This window comes from Nipponia nippon, unplaced genomic scaffold (assembly GCF_047370975.1).
Source record: "Nipponia nippon isolate SJK-2023a ecotype South Korea unplaced genomic scaffold, ASM4737097v1 scaffold_1, whole genome shotgun sequence".
Taxonomy (NCBI): domain Eukaryota; kingdom Metazoa; phylum Chordata; class Aves; order Pelecaniformes; family Threskiornithidae; genus Nipponia; species Nipponia nippon.
In genome coordinates, this window is record NW_028262290.1 from 40229827 (window position 1) to 40252770 (window position 22944).

Consider the following 22944-nt stretch of genomic DNA (forward strand, 5'->3'; position numbering starts at 1 on the left):
ATTTTTTTCCCATTGAGAATTCTCATTGCGATCAAAATGCAGGAGGTTATTTCAGTAATCACTTTGTTAGTCCTGTTTTCACTTTTTAAAAAGACACTTCATTCTCATCCATTTATAGTCCACTAATTCCTACAAGGCACTGTGAAAAGACAGCTATGAATCAACACTCTTTATTAATCCTTTTTTTTTTTTGATAAAATAGCTGGGTGAGGAGGCACAAGGACAAGCTAGATAACAAAACCCTGCTAGTTACCTCATTTAGACCTTTTCTTATTCAAAAACTCCTTGTTCCAGTACAGTAACATGTGTGCTTCCTTGTAAATTATACGTGTTTGCCTCCCAGCCTCACACTGCTGTCAGTGTTAAAAAAGTGAACAAAAAACAGGGTACAAGGGAATTTACGGTAGTAAAATTATGCTCTGAGTTTGAAAAGCTACTGAATGGAACTGGACAAGTAGGAATCCTTGTTTTTCAGCCATGCAGAGCTTTAAAGGACAGAATGAAACAAGGTGGAAACCTGGTCTGGAATATTGCTTAGCAAAAGCCACTACATTTTCAGCGATTCCTGCAAATTGCCCAGTAAATCTAGCTAGGGATAGCACACATTTTCAAGAAAGCTTTCAAGCCTTCACTAGCATAGCTCAGATGGTGGAGGATCTACTGCACTCCTAGATGAGATGCTGTAGTGGTTGATAGCACACATGACTAAGTAGAGACCTATTTTGTGGTCTGAACTGGTCTTTCAACAGCTAGATAAAGGGCTGTCTAATATCACTGGAACAATTTTCTGAATTTATGGTCTCCAAATCAAACTGTTCCCATTTTGCAAGGAACCAGATGAGAGTTTTTTTTTCCAGATAAAGCCTGGAATCAGCAATAACATAAAGCTCTTTCCTTCTCACTCATCCCCACTTCATGGCAGTTCGAGGAGTGTGCAAGTGGCAGTAAAATCATAGAATCATAAAATCATAGAATAGTTTGGGTTGGAAGGGACCTTAAAGATCACCTAGTTCCAATCCCCCTGCCAAGGGCAGGGACACCTTCCACTAGACCAGGTTGCTCAAAGCTGCATCCAACCTGGCCTTGAATGCTTTCAGGGATGGGGCATCCACAACTTCTCTGGGCAACCTGTTCCAGAGCCTCACCATCCTCATCGTGAAGAATTTCTTCCTTATATCTAATCTAAATTTACCCTCTTTCAGTTTAAAGCCATTACCCCTTGTCCTATCACTACATGCCCTTGTAAAAAGTCAGGCTTGCTATCTCCTTTCTGGCTTGATTCTGCAGTGCTTGTGGGAGCAAATAGCAACAGAGCACTTCATCCTCAAAGTAAGCCTTGTTACCCTGATTTGAAGAGGAAGAATATGATTTCTTAAATATTAACCCTCCACTGAGCAAAAAAAACACCCCACATTGTCACTGTACAAAAGTAAGCAATGAGGGTCTCTGTACAAAGAATTCTTTTGACTGCATCCAAAGGAGGAGGAAGGTGGTCTTTAGTAATGAAACATTTTAGCTGAAAATAAACAGCATTTCCATGGAAAACACTTACATGTGGACTCAGTGAGGAGGGAAGTGTTGGAGCTGCTCACAAAACCTAGCTTAGTACAACAGATGCTATCTGTCAATTGGCTGGGAGAGGTTGCACCTCTCCATCCATCTCCCCTCCTCCATCCAACCTAACCATCCCATTGCCATCACAGCCATATCTGACGCAGCTGTCTCTTCTGTAAGGCCAGCAGCAGCAGCCAGATCACAACTGGGCCTTGCAAGGGAGTGAGGGCATATGTAAACCTCCTATTCTGTGGAGATACGGAAGCAGCACCAGCAATCAATCTTGTGATTTTCAAAGATTCCCTTAAAGCCTGAGTTACTGTTCCTGTGATATTGCATTAAAGCTTGGCTTTCATTACAATGGGAAGAAAATGATTCCAGCCTTCATGACAGCAGACAAAATCTTGAAGACATTAGCTGAATGCCCTTCAGACACTCAAAACCTAGACTGCAAATGTAAAAGAAGAGTCTTAAATTTTCTGTTTGTACTTACATCTCTATTTAAAAAAAAAAATAAAATCATTACACTAAGGAGATAAAAGAGAGGAGTGTGGGGGTTTTGGATGTTTTCAGAGGGAGGCTGTAACAGTACTATGGAGCAGCTGCCCTGACTCTTGACCACCTGGAGGAGAGGACCTGCTGTGAGCTCCTCAAAGAGAGCCAGGTGGAGCGCAAGGGCAGCAGCAGGGTTTTGGATGAAACTCTCTCCCTTTTGAGTCCTGTGGTTTGTGCAGAACTCCTGCAAAGAAGCTGAAAAGCCATGGGAAAGACTGCGTGATTTTCTACCAGAGCACAGCTGGAGAATTCAGGGGTCTTTTGGTCTTCCTGTGCTTCATGCGCTCCGTGGGACACTGGCGTAATAGTGCCATAGCCCAGCTTTCATCTCATGATCACAGTCACCACTTCAACTGGCCCCAGGACAGGGTGTGGGGGTTTTTGCTGGAGAGGGTGAAGGAAAAGACTCTGTGGTTTCTCACTCTTTGCTCTTCCCATCAGTGGTGCTCACTCCAGCATTACAAGAAGAGAAACAGACCTTCAGCTCAGCAGCTCCTGTCCCCACCCACCTTGTCGGACGAGCAACCCACCAGGCCCTCATGCTGTCCTCTGCAAAAGAGGCCACTGGGATGGCAACAGCGCCATTTAGGAGCAGGTGATGGATCAGTGGCGATGACTGAATGCTCCGTGCTTTTGATCCACCAAACTCTGCTGTGGCTATGCTTAGATAAGCACAGGCAGAAATACAATCAGCTTTCCACTAAATTGCAGAATTTACTACATTTTTACTAGCATCTTGTTTGTTTGAATATGTTTATTTTTATCCTTCAAGCAAATATTTCTGCTTCCTGTGAACCTTTTATGTAAATCAACAGAGGCATTTGGCAAGCCATATCAAAACTGCAGCTTTACATATCACTGAAGCAGAAAATAAATGGAAATAATTACTGATGCCTCCAAGTACAGATTTGTTTCAAAACGAAACATGTAGCTTGGAGGGGGTGGGCAGTATGTATCTAATGATTTCCTGTTAGCTTACACAGCATTGGCTCAGACATTTTTATTTCATTCCAGGATGTGGTTTTTCCCTCTTTTGGGGGAGATCAAGGAGAGATGGTCGTTGGTTGTTTGCTCATTTTAACCATATTGAACAGAATCAGATCTTTACTTACTTAGTAAACCCAGAAGATGATACTCGTAAATCCCTCCCTCATGCTAGAAACTGGAAATAAACTGATGTTTGAAGGAAAAAGGTATACATTGCTGTGGCAGTAACATCACTAACAGAGCCACTGACGGAGCAAACTGTAGTTTCTGTATCATAGAATCATAGAATGCTTTGGGATGGAAGGGACATTTAAAGGTCACCTAGTCATTCCACCTGCAATTGGCAGGGACACCTACAACTAGATCAGGTTGCTCAGAGCCCCATCCAGCCTGATCTTGAGTGTTTCCAAGGATGCGGCATCTACCACCTCTCTGGGCACCCCATTCCAGTGTTTCACCACCCTCAGTGTAAAAAATTTCTTCCTTATATCTACTCTGAATCTACCCTCTTTTAGTTTAAAACCATTACCCCTTGTCCTATCACAACAGGCCCTGCTAAAAAGTCTGTCCCCATCTTTCTTATAAGCCCCCTTTAAGTATTGGAAGGCCATAATAAGGTCTCCCCGCAGCCTTCTCTTCTCCAGGCTGAACAACCCCAACTCTCTCAGCCTTTCCTCACAGGAGAGATGTTCCATCCCTCTGATCATTTTTGTGGCCCTCCTCTGGACTCACTCCAACAGGTCTGTGTCCTTCCTGGGCTGAGGACCCCAGAGCTGGGACACAGTACTGCAGGTGGGGTCTCACCAGAGCAGAGTAGAGGGGCAGAATCACCTCCCTCGACCTGCTGGCCATGCTTCGTTTGATGCAGCCCAGGATACAGTTGGCTTTCTGGGCTGCGAGAACACATTGTCAGCTCATGTCCAGCTTTTCATCTATCTGTACCCCCAAGTCCTTCTCCTCAGGGCTGCTCTCAATAAACGGGCTTGATCAATATTCATAGGGGTCAATACTAATCTGTTTTCATGTATTTCAGTATAAACCAGTAATGCACATCCTGACGCCACTGAGTTGAACCGACAAGAGGAGGACTGAGTGCCACAGTGCCAAGGGCTGCTCCTGAGCCATCGCCACAGTCCATTGTCCTGACATTGGTTGCATCCCCGGGGAAAATTTAGGACCACTTCTGATTAGTGTCTTTGGACTCTTGGAAACAAATGTTTTATAACTGTTCCCATGACTAGGCAGAACTTGAAGGAATCACTGAGGACAGATGCAAATTTTGCTGCTTCTGGAGCAGAAGGTGGTCATGCAAGCCAGACCAAAGACCCATCTGGACCTGTATCCTCTCTCTAGACCAGCTGCCCTACACAGCTGCCAAGGGAAGAGGAGGAACAGGTAAGCATGTCTTCACCGAACATGCTCTCAGCCTTCAGTTATTTTCAGCTTTTAGAGTTAGATGTGATTCCTATCTCCTTAGTTACCTGCGCTGGATTTCTCTCACAGTAACCTGTCCAGTGTCTCTTGAAGTCATGTGGCATCCACATATCCTTTGAGACAAGGACTTCCAGGTCTACAGCACATCGCAGGAAGAGCTCCCTCCTTTTGTTTGTTCCAAACCTGGTTCCTAGTATCTTCATTTGCTACCTCCTCATCCTTGTACTAGTGACTAGTAACAGGTGCCACTAGTGACAGTGGCAAAGTATCAGCCCTGTGCTCCTTTAGTTTTTCAGAGCAATAGTTCCCAGACTTCAGTTATTACAGCCCCACTGTTAACATCAAGCCCACAGAGAGGGGGTTTCCGTGAATTCTGGTTCAAAGCTTTGCTTCTGCTAGATCTAGGTCATCAACAACTGGACTTCTGTGAGAGTTACACCCCACTTGGCATTGCTATGGTTTCACAAGCCTCAATTTGTTTATTGCTCCCCTGCCTGCAACCCCAGGGTATAAAAATATACAGACAGTTGTATTTTAAAGGCCGACCCCAGTTTTATTAAATCTGTCCCCATTTTTATTTTATCTTTTGCTGCAGGGTGAAAATGAATGGTGTTTTTGGAGCACCACTTCTGTTGCATTCCTATAGCATCTCAGCATGTGCTGATAGTACACAAGTCCTGGACAAGTGTATAGTATGAAAAAATTACCATCCCTTCTACCCCTCCACACATTACAACTCTATCAAACCTTTTAAAGATAGTAAAAGTATTAAATACCATCTGAGCTTTGCTTACTGTAGATAGATAGATAGAAAATCTCTGAAGAGACAGTACCTTGAAGTTCAGGCAGAAATCACCTGAGAAAGGGCAGAACACTAAGAATGTGGGAGATGTGGCAACAAAAAAAAAAAAGTGAAATGGCATGTTTTCTGATGTATTTAGCAAAGCAAACTGCTGCAAATATCCTTCCAGTAGTACCTCCTGACAGGAGGCTTATCAATGTTTGATGTGCTGCTGCTGAGCTCATTTACATAATTCTGATGCTGAAAAAAAAAGAAAAAAGATATGGCACTAGGTGTTCTGCTTCATAAAACTTGCTGTCATGGCAGCGTAACAATACTTTGGCTTGTAAAGCTCTGCTGTGCATTAGGGATTGGACAAATGCAGGGGGAAAAGTGCGTTCATGACTGAAGGGACAGAAAGGTAGATAAAAAGAAAAAGACAAATCATTTTAAAGTTGGTGGTTTGCTGCATTTAGCATGTACAAACAGTATTTTGAAATGTTTAAAGGATGCAAGATCTGCTTCATATGCAACAAGAGTTGAATGGCAAAGAAATCAGAAGGATTCAAAGTCTTCACCTGTGTCACATCTTCCAAGGCTGTCCCTACTGGTGGCAGGTTTCTCAAAAGGATGCAGTGTACACAAAAATCAACAGATGTTTCTTCTTCAGTGAAATGTTCCTGCCAAGAGTTATTCCACATCGTCTTTTAATGTGCCAACCAGCCCAGATTCAAAGAGGTCTGCCTTGAAAACACAACCTCCAGGGTCTGGGGAGAGGTGGCATGAAGTTGCACTCTGGGCTTGGACACAACCTCCCAAATACACAAAATGAGAGAGACATCGATTTTTGCCTGTGGTTACCGCAGGCACGTTAGTAGTTCTGGTGGCATGTTTGGGGATTCACTGTGCTGAAATTCTTGATCAGTTGCCCCTGTTCATGCCAGTGGCATGGATACTTATTGATTGGCCCAGGGCAATTTTCAGAGAGCCAGTATCTGAGATACTGCTGCTGAGGGAAAAACTGCAGCCTGACAACTAACTGCATGGAAGTACATTTAAGTCAGGTATTTATTTTCCACAATGTGCATGCCCAACAAAGCACTCTGCTGTTAAAAGCAAATTTCTGAGAATCACATTCTGATATTATTATAGAATCTGTACTATGTGAAATGTCCAATTTGAAAAAAAAAATCATCAAAGAGGACTAATGTGCAAAATCTCCTATAAGCGTGCAAGGTTATTTCCTGATTTTTTTTCTTTTGGTCTAAGCCTGGAATCTTGCAGTTGTACTTTTTGCATGAGCCTCAAAGAAAAGGAATGCACTGCCACAAAGGGGATTTTTTACTTTTTCTTCCTATATACACACAAAGCTGGGCGATCCTTAGAGTTAGATACCAAATAAATTTACTTGAGCTAATAGCAACATTCACTTATTTTGTTAGTTTAACAAACATTCCTGAGTTAATTTGCCTAGAATATCTTTGCAAAACAAGGAACCTCAAAATGGTGTAAGCAGTCAAAGTAAAATACTTCAAATATTTGAAAGAATTTTATCACAGACAGCAGGAATTTGCTAGTAAGGTTATTTATTCGTTCTCCAGCAATACTATTTGGGCACAAGTTATCTCTGGGCCAGAGATAAATTCAAGCTATTTTCATTGTCTTTTAAGACAGTTCAAATGGAATTTATTTGCCTTCCTTACTCAGCAAACTAGATAAGAGGTCTAGCCCTTTAAATGTTGTAGTTCCAGTTTTAGAGGAGGGAGGCTATAAAACAGGGGTGCTTCATTAAAATACCATAGCTGGCACCTCTCAGAGGCACAGGAAAAGAATATTCACTGAGTAAGTAACACATTATAAATTATAATTGAGATTCAATTCTCCCAGGGAGAAGAGAAGGTAACTTGTCATTTGAAGTGTTGTGAGTTTCTGAGAGTGGACTAGGAGTTTAGAGGGTATAATGATATCATTAAGAAATGCCCTTGCAAAGCAAGCAAAATTATACTGTGCTGTTTCTTGAAAACCGCAGGAACTCTTTATTGTTCTGTGAGCAGCAGTTCAAAGAGCTATGTGACCCCATTAACATTCACTCAGGCATGTATAACAAATTGGAGGGGAGAAATTTCTTGAATAGTTAATTATATTTGGTGTGTTTGAATACCTAATGCTGTTAACCATGAGGGCTCGGCACCACAAAATGCACGCCTTGCACACCTGGTTTACTTCACAACTTTATTTATTTTTTAATATTTAGAGGAGAAAGCAATATCAAAAGTAGAGAAAGAGCAGGGAGGTTGGGAAGTAGGAAAAGCTAGATAATGGCCAGCTGATTTGATTGCCATGGCTGAACTGGTCTAGTATTTACAGTAGTTCTGCTTTGAGCAGAAATTGTTCTTAGATGACCAGAAGACCCCTTAAACCCACATATCCATGGCAGGGACTGGGTAAGAATCTGTGGGGCGATACACTATAAACTTAAGGTAGAATCTTTCAGAGAAACTGAGTTTCTCTCAGTTTCAACAAAAGGCAGCTCTTCACACCAACCTATTTATTTATTTCTGTGTGAAAAGTTGTGGGTTTTTTCTAGAAAATGTTGACTTTTTGTAAAAAAAGCTTAATTGCAGAAGTTCTGATGCAGCATCTGACTGGAACTACAGCTTGGCTGTTTTCTGCTTCCTTAGTCCTTTGCCAGTCCGGTTGTCCAAGTGTCTATTCTATACATGATGCCAAATGACTACACACTGTCTCCAGTGATCATTGACTTGGCTTAAGCAGAGAGTGGCCAGCAACAGAACCTGAGGTTTGCCTGGTTGGTTTTGAGTGCAAAAGTTCTCTTTTTGACAAAAAAAAATTGAAATTTGTCTGAAAATACAGACAGTCAATTTTTTTGCATAGTAAAATGATTGACTTTTTTTTTTCAGAGAGAGTGAGTAGTAGATATTGTCTCCAACGTTAGCAGAAAGCCCACTCACATTGCTTAACTAAGTCCAAAGCTTTATCTGTACCAATTCATTAATTTCAGTTACAGTACAGATTTGGGAATCCTTATCTCTTTAAAACTGTCCCCTCACAGCTTTCCTCACGCTTAGCAATAAGTTTGATAAATGATATCAAATGATACGATAAAGGAAAGGACCATCCTAAGGAGGTTAATGCTGTCTGTGTTATACTGAGGAGATGTTATTTCCTGAGAAACTTTTAAATTCAGAGTGTCTGTATTTGTTAAGGAAGCCAAATAAAGTTAGGATTGCCAGTGGGACTTTTCACGAAACTTCACACAGAAGTTAGACGAGGACACTTTGTAACTACTGTAGATGTTCATTTATGTGAGCATTCCCACCAACCCACCAGAAACCATCCCCGCCAGACACTGAGCACATGTGCTACTGAGCACAATTCTACTGATTCAAAGCTGCTTCTAAATTCCCTTGGAAAACAGAAGAATAAGATTTATATTACCCTATAAACCTAGGCAAGCTTCAATTCTATTTTCAGTTCATTAAAAGTTCTGCTGTTATCCCCCATAATTCTTAAACAGCGATCAAGTATTTTGCTCTTCACATATATATTCATGCTTCTGCCTTCCTTCTGAAAAACCTGCAATTTGATGACATTCTAAATGTATCTGCTATTTGAAGAATATTTGCATTGTAATTGTATTTGTGTTAGCTATGCTTTTTCTTAGCTGCGTTTTCATTACATGTAGATTGGAGTTGATCAAAAAGCCCCCTCTGAAATGGAAATTATTTTTATTACACTTCAGCCATGCTTTAAACTGCTTCTACAGCAAACAGTTTGAAATAGTGGGAATGTGCTCAGAGTGAAAAGCAGAATGCACATTCAAATGGTCTAATATGTGTCTAGCAGACAGGGATGCAAGACACATCCTGAAAGAATCATAGGAAGGTTTGAATTACAGGGCAGTACAGCTACTGGAGGAATTTCCACTGAAATGCTTTACCTCAGAAAATGCCCGTTTGTCGAAATCAACATTTAGCAGGAGAGGTTGTCTCCTTAGGGTACTTAGAGTACTTAGAGTACTTAGAGTACTCTCTCCTTAGGGGAGAAGGAAGTTGGGAGTCTCAATGAATTTTTCACTTGATGTTTTCATCTTTCCTTGGAAGACTGCAATGATTGAGATGTTTCAGGTCAACATTTTTACATCAAGGAACCCCTGCTCTTCAGGAATGTTTGTTTCAAATGTTAAGCTCTACACAGTTAAGAAGAGACAATAATGTTTGAGAATAAAACTGAGTGTTTCAAGATCACCAGACAAAAAGTTCTAATTGATGTGCAAAATTTCCAAAAAGTGTTCTGATGTTGAGAGACTTTTTCTGCAAGCCTGGAAAACTCTAATGATGTGGAAAATCACATCCTGCCAAGGTGTAACAGGGGTGGAATTACAGCTTCCATCAAGGCAATGGCAAAAGTCCCATTCACATCAGCTGGAACTTCACCCCAAACTTACTGAAAACATTGCAGTCTCTTTTGACCATATTGACCATACACATACTGACTAAACAAATATGTATGACCATACAAAGTACCAAGGAATTTGTAAGTTGCTTTATTTAGAAGGAGATAATAAGAGACGAGGCTTTAAAGAGATATGCTATGTGTGGTAGTAAAGTCCTGTTTTTCTGCGTGTAACAGGAGTCAAACAACAAGCAGGCAAACATTTCTCAAAATCATTGCCTTTCTGCAGAATTTTAAAATGTTACTCTCTGCAGGTCTTTGTTAAAAACTTGCACCAGAAATTATTACCTTGCCTAGAGCAGCAGAGTGTTTAGTGTGAACACAAAGTCCTGGCGCAAGCCCTCCCTGCAGCCATGCAAGCCAAGCTGCTGGCTCTTGCACAGCAGCGGTCAGGGACCCACGGCCAGTTCCACTGATGCAGCACACCCTTGAAGGCATGTGCTAAAAAGGGGACTGTGAGCCGGAGGTGTAAGGGGACAACTGATCTTACACTGCCGCAGCTGTTTTCCCACGGGACATGGATTTCAGTCCTGCAGCTGTTAGTGAGGCTCCAGTATGAGTCCTCTCCTAGAGAGAGCCAAGTCCTTATCTACCTGTGCTCAGGGGATAATCCGTGCCATAATATCACAGTGTACAGTCATATCGTCACTCCTCCTCTTGCTCTGACTTCCTCCATCTCCCTTCCCACATGTACCTCCATCGCCACCCCACGTCTCAAACAAAATAGTACCCATTCCACCCCTGTTGGCACGTAGCTCTCACTGAAATGTCACTACTCCTGTATCTTTCTGGTCTAGCCTTGTATATGCAATCCCTTTTATATATTCGCATAATTGCTTTATATATTTCTCATAGTAAGAAGGTATCTGCCGTAAACACTCTCTTCAGGAAGCTTTCACTCAGTTTCCATGATAAAAAAGAAAAGGCTTTTGGGGTTGTAAAAGAAGTTAAACAGTTATTACAGATGCATGACTCCTGAAGTTCTACAAAATTAACGAGGACAGGGATAATGTAAATTAATGCAAGTACATTTGGCCACATTCACATTTGGTTTGAGGTACTTATGCATATGTTGGTGGGAAGTTTCGAGCATGACTGGTGTTAGCTCTAACTGCTGTTTTACTGGCTACCAGTAAGAAACAGCTGCTTTCTGTCCTAACCAGACTTATTGCAATAAACTTTCCTGTGTCCTTGGTAGGGCTGAAAGAGTATTTGCTTCCTGTCTAACTCTTATCAGCAACTCGACAAGACCTTTACTAAAATGTAGTAACTGGCATTAAAAAAAGACTTTCCACTTTACATATCCAGCCTCTCAGGCTGTCCACATTGCAGCTTATCCTTTACTCACAGCCAAAAGGCCCAAAACCTCCAACTGGCAAATATGGCTGGGCTGATCAATTCTACTCAGCAGTTAATTCCAATTTTCAAGTGACAAATGTGACTCTACAGCCTACTATGTTTTTCTTTTTCCTTGTTCTAGTCAACTCCCTAGAGATGATAGACACACAATGAGCATAGACCTTCTCTTGCAGAGAGCAAAGTCTGTTTATCTACCTTTATTTTATATATAGAGTCAATCCCTTTTCTCGTCTCCTAAAATTTCAAAGGCACCCTCACTGACAGCTCAGAGAGTACTCGCTCTACATATCACAACAGCTGCTGGAGACAGATAGCATGAATGTTTCTGGAATGATTCAAACTGACCTTCTTTCATTGGATACTAAGTGATCATCATTAGCTGTGACTTCATGTTCAGCAGTTCAACAAAGGCTCTAACATGAAGCATGTTCTAATATTGGGGAAAAAAATTACTAGAGAACAGATTTGGGAACCTTTGAGACAGCATTTAATGGAAAAAAATTGTATGCTTTTTATGTGCATATATTGGAACTGGTTTCATCCAAATATCTGTGTAAATGTGCAAGCTTACATTTCATACAAATAGTGGATTTGAAATCAAGAAAGTTTTTTTGCTACAGATCTTTGCGAAAGCCCATTGCATCTTATAGCATCTGCTAAATTGTGATCCGTAGCCATTTTCCAGATGCTGAATGTCATTAGATCTTGAAGCTGTCTCTTTTCAGAAACAGTTAAATAATTCTTACTGGGAGGAGTTCTCTATTGTCTTCACAGACCGGATTTGTCCCCCTCTGTAGGTAAAACCATGTTTATACAGCTAATCTTGTCTCTATGAACATAAGCTTGAGTTATGAGCAGGTCTTCTAGAGTTATTAGCAGGGACTCTGGGAAGCTACAACATGCCTTTTGAACATATCAACACACTATGATTATGACACAGGAACATCCTGGTTTTATACTCTGAGGAAATTGTCTGTCTTCTGGTAGGCCGCTACTAAAGCAGCAGTTATCCATCCTCAAGAACCCAGCCTAAAACATCCCCTTTTTCTTCAGTTTCTCTCTCCTGAAAAAGGTAATGACAAAGCTTTTGCACAAAATCCAAAATCTAAAGATCTCCTTAATTTTTCACAAGTCTTTAAATCCTGGACATAAGAAAAGGAAAAACAGTCTGCTTTGAAGTAAGTTTATTTCTAACAGTGGAAGACCAAGAAGGACTGATTCTCAGCTGCCATAAATCAGCATTACCCTGCAGATGTGCACAGAGCCCTAGCCAGTTATACTACCCCAGCAACTGACCTCAGCTGTCTGCTGATTTTTGTCTTTGAGATTTTGAACCTGAAGGACTGAGGAACAGCAGAGCAAATGAATGAGTGACTTTTGAGGCTGCATTTAATCTCCCAGAGATAAACACTAGGTGCTAAGATTTTTTTTCTTGTCCTTGTCCAAACCAGTGTATACACATGTCTATATATGGTTTTACTTGTCTAGCTTCTATTACTGAGGATTTGATCGGTTCTGCTTTCAGCTGGCAATGACAGAGAGCTCTCTGTCTTCCTATTATACAACCTGTTATAAATACCTGATGAGACATAACAGCATCATAGGATATTTATAGCATAGACAGATTGTCCCTACACTACAGGTTTGTACAGAAAGGCTGAGCTAGAACACATCTTTTTGAAGTGTTCTTCAGTGTGTTGTGATGAGGATTCTCACTCACTTTGAACTTTCAAGTAACAGCAGTATTATGTTCAGAAACTCTATGGAAAGACTAGCAGTATCTTATACTCACTACATAAGGCATCTCATAGCCTGCATCCTTCACATGACTCATAAAGAGTTCAGCTGGAAGAACTAGAGTCAAAGAGATCACACCTACCTCGGGTTTCAGACTATAAATGTGTTTAAACAAGGAGAGAAGAGTCAGCTCCTTGCTCCAGGGTCAGGGCTGGTGAAGGAAAGACCAAGCTTGCAGGGCAAAAAGTTTGGCAAAGTCTCCAGATTCATGAGGTCTGCTTGGGCTCCGTTCAGATCCCCAGTTTGACCATAACAAAGATTCAGTCATACCCATTAACCCAGGTCATGCTGATCTGAAACACTGTTCCATTATCTCAGCTTGATTTCAACTCTGAAAAAGCAAGAACTAATAACAATTAAGAAAGAAATCAAGTGCTTCTTACCACTCATAATGAAATGGAATGTTAAGTATTTTGATTTTCCAGATGAAAATTTTTGAAATGAACATATTTCCAGACTTCTCCAGAGAATTTTGGAGACATATTTCACTGTAATACTTCTATTCTGAAAAAATGGCATTCTTCCAGAAAAAAATGTTTTTCACTGGAAAACTTTTATCATCTCTAAAAGCTCATCTTTTTCACTAAGATTTGGAAAAACAAATAAACAAACAAATTACACCTTTGCCATAATATTGCACTACACTTTTTTCCTACAAGCTCTACATTCTAGTCTGAGTTTTAGCTCTTCCTTCTGAAGCACAACAGGAAAAATATTTGATTGTATAAGATAGTGTCAAGAGACAAGTAATCTGCTGCTATAATTTAACTGACATTAAGTTTCTCAATCCCACATAATTACAGCAGGAGGGAATTTAGAAAAAAAATACCTTTTAAAAATCTATTTTAACTTATTTAAATCCATTGCTCATATTAAAGATAAAAAAGCTTCACATAATTCTAAGCAGGCTAAGTTTTCTCTAATGTGGTATTTCACTCCAGATTTCAAAGTGGGATCACCTCCAATAATGTCCAAACAAACCTTTTATCTTGATTATCTGACTCGATTTCAGCATTGGTGCTATTCTGGACAAGTGTACCTTAAACAGTTTTCTAAGAGAAGCTTATACAAGTTTCCTTTATTTGAAGAATTTTTTTCAGGATAAATTTATCAGTACCAGTATTTGATTAAGATGTTCTTAAGTCAAACATCATTGATTTCCTTTCATTTTCCATTCCTCCTAGAAATATCATTTTCCAAATTCACTGGATGATGATAAACTGAAGATAATTTAAAAAAATAAAAGAGCTTTAATGGATGTCCTAATGGACATTGTTGGTCATAACTTTTGCAAGGCTATTACCAATGAAAATCTGGGGAGAAATCCCGGTTTGCTGATCTTGGTTGTTCCCTGTTGTTACTGCTATTTGCTGCAATGATTGTGAAATTTGGATCAAAGCCCTCTTGAACCCTAAAGATCACTCCTGCAGTAATACATCATTGCCACAAAGTAGGTGTAGGGCTCTTTTTTAAGAGTCACTGTCTTCACATATGTGAGTACAATTGCATGTTACAGAATTATCAGAGAAAAAACCAATATGGCCAGGATATAACCATTCACCTTACTTCTTTCAGTACCTTGAGACAGCCATGGGGCAAGTTAGCCTTTATGTAAGGCAGTACTAGGTATGATGGAGTGCAAACCTGATCTTCAGGTCAGTTTTGAATCCAGCTTTCTGATTTGTGCCATACGCCACTCAGCTGGGTCTTGGTAGACGGTGGCCTTCTGGCCTTGTTTTCACCAAAGCAATGGCAGGTGAGATCGGACCTTGTGCTGTTTTGGAATATTTCTGGATGCTGTTGGAGAAGTTGCTGCATTTCAGCTTAGAGTAGTATCTGGGAGAATTTCTAAATTGATATGTGCATGCGTGTACACAAACTGCAGTACATAGCTCTGGTGTTGAATAAGGCAGAAGCAAACAGTGGTTCTCTATACTCATTGGTAGGAGCACCGTAAAATCAAAAGTCCTGTCTGGAGGCAAAGCAACTACATCCTCAGAGCAAAAACCAACCAGCATTAAAAAAAAGTCTGAGCTTCACTGGACACCCAGGCTATGTTCACTGTAACATACTTCAGCCCTAATTCCCATGTTTATTAGATGTCTTCAAATGCAGTGGTCAGTAGCAAACATTCTGCATACTAAGAAGTGACCATTTTTTACATGCTTTACCTGCTCCACAATTGCAACATGGGTTTCTTACCTTTGCCATTCAAATCTGATGCTTATAAACTGTTATGCAAAATGCCAAAAGATCAGTCTCTGGTTAACTTAAGCCAGAATTAAATTTTGTCTACCCTCATAGGATAATTATAAGCTCAGTGTGACACACAGAGAAGTATAACTTCACAGATGAAAAGAACAGAGGGGAGAAATATGCTGTGAAGGGGAAAAGCTGTTCACATTAAAAGAATAATGATCAGAAGTCAAAACTCATCAAGCTATTGGCAAAATAGACATCTCTTTCCCCACCTTTCCATCCACATGACAATCTTCTCTTTAATGTGTTAAAACTCAAAAGATCAGTAAGGTCTAGGAAGGAGCATGGTATGACCTCAAAGCATACAGTAGCAATTGCCTTGTGATAACAGCAGAGTTCATTAAACAGAGATGGTTTAGGCACTAAAACCACATTTGTCCCTGCACTGCTGTGGCATGATCAGAATTGCTATACTGTACAAATACTTGTTTAGCATCCAAACAACTGTTGTTTAAAGTGCAGTCATAAGACTACTTTTAGGTCATTAAATAACTGAGAAACAGAGTAGCTGCCCTGTTGAGTTATAATGAACTATCTTGTGTGATGCAATATATACAGAAATCCAAACAGAACAAAGAGTAGTATGGAGCAAAATATGCTTCAGCCATGTGGTGATGAAACTCACACTTAATCTCCCTGAGCATTTACAGACTTTGCAGTATTTGGAACTGAGCATCCTATATAATAGCAACATATTAATCGCTGCAGCTAAATCTATTAGATATGACTGTGTTGGTCTTGCAATACAGGATGAATTAACATATGCACCTGTGTAATGTTTGTTCTCTGCACTTCATGATAATGCACTACAGCAGCAATTTGAGGAAAAAAAAAAAGGAATAGAAATGCAAAAAAATGAACTGCCAATATATTAATTGGCTTAAAGCAATTTGAAAGTAAGAAAAAAATTAGCAAATGCATAAACTTAAATTATTAAATACACTACTGTTTATTTTTTAGCAGCTCTATATTTCAGAAAGCGATGGTCTGAGATACTGAATCAGATGAGAGCTTAATAAAGCTATGTGAAAATGGTTCAGCTATGGCATTAGAATTACTATTATGGACAGAGATGCTAGAAGCTTCTGGCTCAGCCGCCAATATGTGAACATATGGGCTCAACCCCACCAGAAAATGTAAGAGAGAATTATTTTTCTTCCATCCATTTCACTGGACTTACATAGGACTTAATATGACCCAAAATCTCTTCTTAGAAAGGAGGACTGGGATAGCCATGTAATCTGTCTGTCTGAGCATCTGTACATGCACAATGCTTTAGCTCTCAGCAATAACAAGGAACTAAAACAATCTCAATTTTTTTCAGACATCATCGTCTCATGAGAGTAGAAACTCACTTTTCCACTTTCAGTGACCTCCAATGCAACTCATATTGTGACTCTTCTTTTTCTGTATGTAGGTCTTGCCTGCATTTCAATTACTTTTTACATATATTTTACATTAGGATAACAGTAGTTCTTTTAAAATAATAATAGAACAAAGTCTTAATGAAAGTACTTCAACAGTAACAATAAGAGCCTAAAACAACCCCATCAACATTGATTGCTAAATATGTGCTTTATGAGCATGAATGTCTTGCTTCTAAACGTGGTAAACCAGAGTGCAGCATTCACAGCTCTTACAACTTGTCAAGCCCACCAGTGGTTAGAAAAGTCTGGGACACATCATCCCAATTCATACTTTTTAGAGAGACAGTTATATTTCTACTTATTGTGAAGAAGACGACAGTAATGTGGCTTTAAATGAGAAATTAAATGCTCACCCACCAACAAGAAAGGCAGTCTCCTTAAATTGCCCAGCACAGGATGTCGGGCTAATAACACCATCATAAGATCAGCTTTGGTACTTCCAGAAACATATTGTTGCTGACAACTGCAAATAAACTGGGGGATCTCTCCAGGTAATGGGGATGTCAAAGAAGAGCCTGTGAACAGGCACAGTAGGGGAAACTGGCTTGGAAAGGAATAACTTTCTTTTCCACTGCTCAAGGCTGGAGCTGCCATAAGGTGGACATGACCCCTCATTCCCATGTAGCAGGCAGACACCTGGCAGTGCTGTGGCCAGAAATCAGATGGGATTAAGGCTGGACCAGCCTCTTACTGGAGAGTTGGAAGTGCAAAATGTGGGCAGGCTCAAGGACACCTTGCTGGAATTTCCTTATAAATGTCACTTGGCTTTCCCTTCCTTCTGACTGGAGGGTTTTTTTGAACCACATAATGTTATTCTGTGAAGGGCAGCAGATGAAGTGATAGTAGCAGCAGGAGAAGATAAGGTATTGTCCTAGGGAATAATTGCACAGCTTGACTTTCTAATTTGTTAGAATAGATGAAAATTCCCCACAAAGGGGAACACAGGCTTAAAACTGCTGGCAGATTTTTCTACCTCATTTTTGAATAATAACATAAAGTAGAGATAATCATGATCTAATTGTGGACAATTTGTTAGTCAAAAAATTAGTTGAATAAATTGTTCTTTCTAATATATGAGTTAAAGTTAAAATACACACACACCAGGGAAGATTATTCCTGAGGTATTTATGACTACAGGATACCTGAAAAGTACTAAAAATAAAATGGAAAAACAATGACCTATAAAATCTCTCCTTTTAAATATGCTACATGAAACGTGCTCCTTGAGCAACGTGGTCTAAGATTAAGTCAGCCCTGCTCTGAACGGGGGGTTGGACAAGGTGATCTCCAGAGGTCCTTCCAACCTAAACAGTCCTTGGATTCTGTCAAATGCCCACAATTAATAAGGTTGTGTCAGACTACTTCAAACCTAAAAATCCATCTCAGGTCTAACAGCAGAGATGGGCTCAGACTCTAGTGGAAAAGGCTGAAGTCCTCTTTGAGCATCACAGCCTATGCTCATCCGCGGGTTGACGCATTAGGCCCCAGCCGCCTTGTCCTCATGTTCCACCTAACCCTGTAACAGCACGCAGTTTTAGTTTGCTCTTATTTATTTGCAAGCACCAAGTGGATGTGAAGGCCCTGAACAGTCTGAACCATAATGTAACAGGATCCTGTGTGACAAATTAAGACAGTCAGAATGAGGGCACGACAGGGAGCCTGTCCTCCCTCTTCCTCATTTCCCTCCGACTCAAATGCATCCGTGTGAGCACGACGGCACACTTCCTTCTGCTGAGGGAACTGCTCTCTTCTCCTGCCACCCTCCCTCTGCATACAGATGTACTTGCATGTGGATTGCATGCTCCAGAAGGTAGATGCTGCTGGATTTTAATCCCTCAGAATTCTCTGATGGATTAAACCTCAAATCTCTAACTGTCCTTCTTAATGCTGCAGTAAATAACACAGATACTGATTACAGTGATTTACAGCTGAAATGAAAGCAGAAGACAGTCAAAATGAAATGTCTGAAAATCAATCTATGCTGCGAGTGGATGGGACACTGAAGTGTTCTGGATTATTTTCTCCCACCACCCTTCACCCTGCCCAGTGCCTGTTGAGGCAAAGATCACTGGCTGCAGCAATAGAAGTTGAAGGTACACGTATTGCCCTCCACCTACCTGTAACCCTTCAATGGCCAGTTTGAGGATGGATGGTGTAAGCTTGGAGGCTTGCTTGAAGGAGAAGTTGCTCCAATCTATAATTAGAATGAAGCCATTTATCTGAAGCTCCTGATCTTCGATGAGCACTTCCAAGGACAGTAGGATAGCCCGAAGGATATCTATGAAGGAGTTCCTAAAGCCAAAGCAGGAAAAAAAAAAAAATCAATGGTTGCAGTTATCTTCAAACCTCAAGATACTCAGCTTTGCTGTGGATGGGGCATGAGCAAGGGATGAGGATTTATTCTGGCAGAATTCTTTTGAAAAGAGTTGTTTCAGAGGTGTCACTAAAGCGCTCCTTCTCTAAAACTCACGTTCCTTTGCTTGATGTGTTAAGTCCTGCTCACTGGTGGATAAAATAAACCCTGAATTAAATCTTTTCAATTCTTCTGGCATTCCTTACAATAGATTTTAGCTAAGCTACTTTGGGAAAATATTTCTCTGCGGTGAAATGAAACAGATTCAGGCTATCAGTTTAAATCCCTGCTCCTTTGGATATACTTTACCAGTTTGTTTGTTTGTTTGTTTGTTTGTTTGTTTTTCCCTTCTTTTCTTTCTATTATAAAGAGGAAAATCAGAAAAGGAAATAAATCGGTAAGATATTAATAGAAGTGGTATGGTTACAACTAGACTCCCTGGCTTCCTGCTTGAGTGGAGGGAATGATCCAAGGCTTTGCACAATAAAGTTTGACTGTTGCCTTATTTCTGCAAACCAAATGCAACATGGAAAATAGCTGCATCCACTCAAAATGGGAACTCTTTATTAATTAGCAGCTACCAATAGGCTGGCTGCAAGGCTTCCCTCGACTCTGGGAGAATAATGAGAAACCTTGGAGGCCCTGAAGGAGGTAGCAAGTGACAGAGAAGAGAATGCTGAAATGTTTTCTTTAATGTGAAAGTCTGTACTGACAAGCCTGAGCCACTCTCTACTTCCATCTCATGCATTTTACAAAAGTGAGAGCTGGACATTTTAATGACTTATTCCATATTTACACCTGAGTAAGCTGAATCAGGCTCTCTCGTCATCTGTCCTTCCCGTTAGGATGATTTACAAACAACAGATTCTTTTAGAGAGCAACAAACAAGGAAAGCTTCAGAAAGTACAGCTTAATCTCTGTAAAATGAAATTGTAACATACTGCTATTGCAGTCTGCTTTACCTCTGCATAATTCTCAAATTTTGTTGAGGCCTGAGGTCTATTACAGGGAAGGCTCACACCATGTTCTCCCATGGAGATTTTCATTTAATCCTTTTCTGCTGTTTTCTTTAATTTAAAAGAAGTCATCTAAGCCCACAAGAGCGTTGTTTCAAATTCTGCCTGAGAGAAAAAACCTATGTGCACTCAAAATAAACTTCTCTACCATCAAGACCTCTACCCCTGAAAGGCAGCAACACCTGATAAGTTTCCATTAGAAGTAAATGGTGAAGTGTTTTCTTACTCTTTCTCTTTTCTCTCAGCAGGTTTCTAGTGGAAATGTACATTCCTTCTCTAAAGACACCGTCCCTTGAAAAAGCTGTTCCTGAACTGTGCCTCTCTGCCTAAGTTAGAAGCTTCTCTGAAGTATAATTGCTGAGGCAACTTGCAATGCATAGAGCTTAAAGATATTTAACGTTGTTGCTGCTGGATACCGGACTATCCCTCCCTCATTTGTAGTAACAGGACAACCTTGACCTTTTCAAATCCCATGGGAAAGCTGTGCTAAACAGACAAACTGAAGGAATACTTTCCTTAGCAATGTAAGGTAGAAAGCCTACTGATTGGATTGGCAACTGACATTTATTTTCAGTCTAAATTTATTTCAAAAAACTGCGATATGAATATACTACCCACTGCCCAGCTGAAACAGGTGATTACTTTCACGCAACAGCATTGAATTACTACACTTTCAGTGATGAAAAAAGCAATTGCATCCCTAGACCATATCTACTTAGTATAGCCTACATTAGTCTACCCCAGCATGCCTATTCAAGGGGGTCAGCCTTCCACAAGAACTGCTCCATGGAAGGTCTCAGAGGTGTGCAGTGTCTCCAAAAGTGTCCTCACACACATGCCAGCCTTCTCCACTGTCTTGTTGGTGTCAACACAGAATGATATCATAATTCATGGATGGGCTTTCTGGCTAGATTGGGGAAGATGGACTAATCCAGAGCTTGATTTAACCCCACATTTGCAAATCTTAAAATTAACTGAAAACTTGTTATTACTGAAGGTGTGAAAATAGGGCCGCATAATGATCAGAAAATGTTTCATCCTTATTTTGGGAAGAAGTTTTCTTAATAGAAGATGCAAACTCATATTCATGATCCTGCTACCTCTGATGCTTTCAAAGACTGTGTAATGATTTCAGGAGGGCTGTCTGGAAATAGTGTATACAAGGCATCTTCTATAATTCACTTAAACTCTAAATAACAATGAAATATTTAATTTGTTTAAGCAAAATCTTCCTCTCAGGCTCTATCCTCAGGAATTCCAATCTTTGTTTCAGTGTGTACATAAATTACCAGGTTATCAAGCAATTTCTCACCTGTAGTTCCCTGTAGTTTCAGTAGAAATTATTTGCCTGGGAGATATGGCATGCAGTTTTCTTAGTGTGTAACTAATCTGACTGTCCCCTGCCCAGATCCCTCCCCCCCTCTACGTATTTGCAGTTTTAAGACATGGCATAGGAAATAACTCAAAGTGAACACAAAGACGTTTTTCAGATGCGTACAAGGAGACATGAAAGCAGCACACAAGTTCTCCAGGTGGGCTGTTTGCAGGCACGCTGTTTTGTGAATGCAGGGTCTGGATCGAAATCGGATAGAGTGCCACTTGAGGCTGAAGCCCTCTGCTCCCTAATCTTGAGGCTTTGAGACAAATCATTCAGCTGTGTGACTGATTTGCATCCAAATCATTTTCTATGCATGAACACAGAACCACTTTCTATTAGTCCATCTTTTGTTCCTTTGCTTAATGTTCCCTTCCCTCCTCCAAACCCCCTCTGCACCAGTTTAACCCTCTCACAAAAAAAAAAAAAAAAAAAAAAAAAGTGAAATAAATTACTATTACACAAAGGGAAAAGTGTAAGGTGCTGTAACGATTCAGCATGGAGCCTACTGAAGTGAGCCACTAATGAGTTATAAAAGATTTCCACAAGCCCCAGAAAGACAAAAAGGAGGAGGGAGAGAGAGTGCCTATCTGCCTTGGCTGAATGGAAAGGTACCACAAAAGAAGCTCTTCAAACATCCTTTGGAAAGTGGCAAGTTAGCCCAACAGAAGCTAGTGGTAAGGAACAATAATGTAAAACAAAAATGAAGACGATTTAGCTGAGGGATTTGGTGGAGAGATTAGCCAAAGGCATAACATGAAAATAAATAAGAAATTACTTAATTATAAGAGGCGTAAGCAGGCTGTGAGAGAATCAAAAGGCTCAGTGGAGTACCGGGGTGCAATGGGAACAATTAAAGGGGATAAAGACATTGCAAGGAAATTAAATGATCTATTTGCATGTCTCTGCCACCAGTCATTTTGAAGAGATACATGGATAATAAAGCTGAGGGACTGTTGGAAAATAAGGGGTCAAATAATACATGCTGCAAGAAAGTGATACGTTTTGGAGAAAATAGCATCAGTAAAGGCCTTTGACATTACTGTCTCTGAACAGTTAAGCGCAGGCTCTGTTTTAGGCATGCTAGTGAAATTAATTGGATTATTCAGATGGTTAAAAGTATGAACATACAGAAGTACTGACAGCTGAAGCCATTAAGATTGTCTGGTAGTAAGCAAAAACAAACTGTCACTAAAAATCGTGACTGTCCCACAAGACAACAGACTAACAAAGTTTGGACGAGTGTCGTTATCTTGGCAGTTGCAGACAACTCAGCTTAACATCCCTAGGAGAGTGTCTCTCCTGTAATACTTAAAAGGTGGCTTAGTTAAATGCAAATGCAGATAAAAGGGATTTCTTTACTTATTAAAAAAATGGCTCAGGGTATCAAATCAATGAATTTATCACCTTTTAAATGTAACAAAGAAGTGAACTTGCAACACCACCATATTTAACATAAGCTAACAAAAGATTGAGCAATATAAAACTGGTTTCACTGAGTCTGTTTGAACACCTGAGAAGACAGTATAGTACACCTCACAAAAAAGCTATGGCAAAGGCTGAATAACATT

General features: G+C 40.2%; 1 protein-coding gene across 1 annotated transcript in view; it reads right to left on the reverse strand.

Moving 5' to 3' along the window:
• The window catches only part of CLVS1 (clavesin 1), a 106223-nt gene that overhangs the window by 49560 nt on the left and 33719 nt on the right, over positions 1-22944 (reverse strand). The window contains exon 3 of the mRNA XM_087752672.1: positions 18747-18921. Within this exon, the coding sequence (XP_087608798.1) occupies positions 18747-18921 (175 nt within the window). The remainder of the gene's footprint in view (positions 1-18746; positions 18922-22944) is intronic.